Source organism: Ambystoma mexicanum, chromosome 2p (assembly GCF_040938575.1).
Source record: "Ambystoma mexicanum isolate Mex_15411 chromosome 2p, UKY_AmexF1_1, whole genome shotgun sequence".
NCBI classification, from domain to species: Eukaryota; Metazoa; Chordata; class Amphibia; order Caudata; family Ambystomatidae; genus Ambystoma; species Ambystoma mexicanum.
In genome coordinates, this window is record NC_090923.1 from 1,108,601,328 (window position 1) to 1,108,606,190 (window position 4,863).

Below are 4,863 nucleotides of genomic sequence, written 5' to 3' on the forward strand. Positions count from 1 at the left end.
ACAGCAAAGATCCGAAACGTTTGCCAAGCACATCAAGTAGTGCGATCGGCCTATAGTTTCTCGGATCGTCCCTTCGGGCCCTTCTTATAGATTGGGACGATGTTTGCTGTTTTCCACGTGTCACGAATAGTTCTCAAAATCCTGGATCGTCTAAAGATTTCTGTTATTAGCAGAGCCCAGGTTTCTGCGTCCTGTTTCAGGTGGACGTTGGAGATTCCATCTGGGCCTGGGGCGCGAGAGTTGTTTAGTTTCTTGATCTTTTCCAAAATGTTCTCCTCTGAGCACACTATCCATTTGGAAGAGTCTTGATTGATCACTATTGCTTCCAATGGAGTTGGATCTTTGTATAGATCGGTAAAGTGTTCGCTCCATTTTCCTTCTGAGACACTGTTTATGGTTCTCGTATCCATGAGTGGAAGTTTGTGCTTTATTATTGTCTAGAAATCTCGTGAATTTTTTTTACACACTGCTCTCAGCATAGTCTCTGCATCCGCTTGATACAGTTTCCATCGTATTGATTGTAGCCACGATTTGAACAGTTTTTTTTTTTTGATTACCAAGTCAAGATTTATTTGTGTTGGATTTGTTCGTGCAAGCCGTGTAGCCTTTCTTAGGTCTGATTTCTTTGTCTTCAGTTCTTCATTGTGATTATGCAGGTGAGTTTTGTCCTGTGTTCTTTTATCTCGTGGATGTAGATAGGGAATGAGAAGAGGACGGTAGTCCAATTTTTCTTTGGAAGTGTTCAAGTTTGTTTGTCTATTGTATGATGCTGTGAAGTTTTGCAGCATCATCACCGGCGTCTTTTTTTTTGCTGGCCACGTTGCAGTCACTAACGATGGTTTTCACTACCTTAAAACTCTTGGTTATTAGGTATAGGTCTTTTGAAGCGAAGATGTAGTCAATTGTACTTTCTCTGCCGCCACTTTCCCATGTTGGAGTTCTGGATTTGGCGGATTCTAAAGAATTTAAGTTGTACAAGTCACTGGATTTCATCAGCTTTGCCCATGCTAAACCTCTTGCTATTGATTGTTAGCTGCCAATATTTTGAGGTGTCGTTTCCATCTCAAAAGCAGGACAGGTAGCGTTCAAGTCGCCGCATATCAAGATGTGATCCACGTCATACACTCCTGTGATGTCTGTCAGGATTTTTTCCATGTTGTTTAGGAATAATTTAGTTTTAATTACCGTTGGGTTCCAGTAGATGTTTAGTAGTAGGATAAGATCCTGACTGGACTTTTTCTGTACTGAGTCTTCTTTGTTCCATTCTAGCAATATTGCCTGAATTGCCAGAGATGATATCAGGTTACGAACTATGCAAAGGGCTCCACCACTCCGTACTGCTGTTAAAAGGCCTGAAGTGGGGCGACCTCTTTCACCTTTTTGAGCAGGAGAAAGTAATACCTCAAAGCCGTCCAGGCTCGGTGGAAGTAGCAACCAAGTCTCTTGCAGACTTATTAGATCAAATAGGCCAAGGTTCACCTCTCCTGGTTGTGTCAGGTGAGTATGTCTTCTTGTGTTCCATGATCCAAAGATGATGTTTTGCTCTGGCTTTTGGGTCCCGTGTTGCTCCTTTAACGTCTCCCTTTCTAAATTGTCAGAGGGACGATGTAGTTGCTATTTCCTGACATATCGTGTCAGAGCCGAAGGGATCCATGCCCATTTTTTGGGATCCTTTTCACCTTTTTTTTAGCCTGGTTCTGAATCGAAGGGTTTCCACACTCGGTACGACTTTCCTTTTCTCTGGTGGACTGCGTAGGAAATGGACCTTTTGGATTTCTAGGAGACATTCTTTGTGATTCCTTATCATTTTGTATCCAGCTGTCTTGAGTGGAAAGATTTTCTCTTGCCTTTACTCTTTCTTTGTCGCTTTTCGTGTTTGACCAGCTTGAGCCAATCATTTCTCATGGTTTTCATCGTTCGTCTTCTTCTTTTCAAGCATCTTTCTCTGATATTAGATTGAATTTTCTCTTCACTCTAGTTGATTTTTTTGGTTTCAGGTGTTATCTGTGAACTTTTCCTTTCTTCTTTTTCATTTATCTCATAATTATGTTTTTGTCTTGTTGTATATGAATTGTCTCTTCTGTGCCCTCTTTCCTCTGGTGTTGTTTCTCTCAAGGTGTACCCTCTTTTTGACAGTTCTCCTGCCGCTGACAACAAAGGTTTTTTCACAGTTTGAGATGTAATATGCAGAAAGACACTGTCCGTCCAAGCTTTATGTGCAAACTCCACTATGTTTAAGTCCACACTTCTAATTTGGTTTCCTTTGTGGACTTTTTGTAGAAGCCTCATAGTTGCTCTTCTGTTAAGTAGAATCTTTTCCCCCTTTTTGCCACTTTTTTCTAGTTTCAAAGTGCGTGATGAATTGCTCTTGTGAGTGAAGATTGCAGATGTCCGAGTGGGGTTTCGCTGTGTGAAAGAGTCCGAAGGTCTTCAGTTTGATCTGGTTCTTTTTTCTGAGTATTTATCACTTGATCTGTTTTTTTCCAACCTTTGGTTGTTTTTTCTGTGGGCTGATGAGTCTAAATTTTTTCTGTATGATGTTGTTTCTGATTTGTTTTGCCTTGCTCTTTGGCTGTACTGATGGTTTTGTCTGTGACGGATTTCGCTGTTCGGTGTATTTTCAAGCCTTTCGACCTCAGGTGTTTCCTTTGCACTTTGTGGATGGCGATCTTTGTTGCCTTCGTATTTGGATTCAGTTTTGTTTATCCTTATGTTGGCCAGTCGGAACAACGTTTTCCTTTCTGGAGTTATCCGACTTCTTCTGTAGCTTAGATCGTCTACTTTGCCTTTCTCTTTTTCCGAAATATTTGTTTGGTTCTGATAATGTTTATCCCTTAGGTCTGTCTTTGGGGAGTTACTCTCCGCAAAAGACACCTTTCTTTTCTTTCCACTTGGTCGAGGTATTTCCGACTCCGAGTTTTCGATCGAATATGTGCTTAAGTCAGATAGGTTGAGCGAGCTGTCCTTCGCACCTTTATGTACCGCTTTTATTGTGTTTATCTCTTGGGAGTCACTCTCTGAAGCTTTTGTTTTTTGGTCGATCCCAGTTATCCATTTAGTCATGAACAGGTTTGCGTTTCTTTCAGTACGCTGTTTGTTCTGTACGGTTAATTCTCTTAAGCTTGGTTGTTCTTTCAGTATTGAACTATTTTTTGTGATCTTTTTTCTCTGGAGTTGGTGATTATTCTCGTTATTGTTCCATATCGACTGCTTTTCTTCGGTTTCGCATTTTGAGTTCTTTTTAGTTTCACTTAAATTTGCTTTTGAAGTTTTTGTTGTACCAGGTTGTCGCGAGTGTCCTACGTGTTCTGCTTTATCTTTAATGGATGTCAGTTTCTGATTAATTTTTGCTGGGGTCGCTAGTTGATCATCTACATATCTGTTTTCCTTGTTCTCAGTCCGCTCGGTCTGGGAACTACTGGACACTGCTTTTTTTTAAACTGAAACGCCTCAGCTATATCCGTCATGGCGCCTTGCTCTGTTGTGGAAGCCTTCCATGCCTCTAAGGCTGTTATGTACCCTTCCAAATGGGTTAGCTTCGAATTGCAGGCTGCTAGTAATGAGGTGTGGTCCTTTAATGTTTCGTTAATCGTTTCGTATAATTTCCCAAATGGTGCCAGTGCGATGGTCACAGCTGACATGACCGGTAGTATATCCACATTTTTGATAGGTGAGTTTTTTTCTTTTTTCTTTTGAGTTTCGCTTTCCGCTTTTGCTTTGTTTGGCGTAGAAAAAAGTAGCCGTAAGGCATCCACCGAGACATCAGGCTTCTTTTGTTGTGGCGAAGGTTTCCACCCCGGGGTATTCTCTCTGTTTTAACATGTTTCAATATTAATAGTTCAATATTGCCTCTGCCAGTTTTATTTCTTCTTGGTTCCACTGATGACTTGTTCGAGACTTCGTTAAGCTGTCTTCTCTTTTTTTTCTCCTTCATAATTTTGCTTTCGTTAAATAAAGTATCAGTGTTTTTTTTCGTCCGACATGCCTGGTTGTGTGGGCGGTGATTTTTGATTTACATTGTCTTCTGCCTTTGTTGTTTCTTTATTATTTTTTCCATCAATCAGGTCAGACTTTGGTTTACTTTCTTGTTTTTTTCCATTATCCTCTATTAGTGTTACTATTTTCTGTGTTGGTTTGTCCTTCTCTCCGTCATAGCCTTGTGGTCTATGCTCTGTAGTTCTGCTGTCTATACCAGTTTTAATTGTTTCTGGCTTTTGGTGCGGGGAAGGTTGGCTAAAGTGCCAGTGTTTATGCGGTAGCGAACCGCCACTTTCAGTAGGCTTTTCTGGCTTCGGTGTGTTGGCTAGGTTTCTTTGGGGAGATGGTGGGATTCCTTCCAGAATTTCTAGATCAGAAAGTTCAAAGCGGTTTACTGTGGAAGTCTTCCCTAATTTTTCAAAGAATCTTCCAATCGGATTCTTAGACGGAAGTATCGGTTTGCCCGTTTTTTTCATCTGTAATTTTGATGGTAATCTGTTGTTGTGGGTCGATGAGCCAGTTGGGTTATGTTTTTTGACTCCTTGTCTTTTTGTTTGTTGGCCAGTTAGAAGTTCATTTGGATTATGTCCGAGAATGATTTGTTCTTCTTCGTCGTTTTTTTGATCATCAAATAGGTGGTTTACTTCTGTTTCATGGAACTCCTCATCTTGATTTCCTGCTTGTGAGTAAGTGTGTATTTTTACCCAGTTGTGTTCTCTCAGAATGTTTATTTCCTCTGTTTCTCCCACTTCTAGTTCATCCAGGTATGATTAAGTTGTATTCTGACAGATAGTGTCTCTAATCTCTGTTAGTTTCCAGTCCGGGCTTGGTAGATCAGCTCGAACTGTCACTGGGTGGAGGTCACTTTCAGGTTTTTGTGAAAGT

At 40.7% G+C, this 4,863-nt stretch overlaps 1 protein-coding gene across 1 annotated transcript; it reads right to left on the reverse strand.

The window, feature by feature from the left end:
- Positions 1-2,430: 2,430 nt before the first annotated feature.
- LOC138567855 (uncharacterized protein DDB_G0284459-like) lies at positions 2,431-4,454 on the reverse strand. The gene is made up of 2 exons (XM_069646346.1): positions 3,986-4,454; positions 2,431-3,425 (listed from the first exon to the last, which is right to left on the reverse strand). Exons 1-2 carry the CDS (start codon positions 4,452-4,454, stop codon positions 2,431-2,433), a joined length of 1,464 nt encoding a protein of 487 aa, XP_069502447.1.
- Positions 4,455-4,863: the final 409 nt, after the last annotated feature.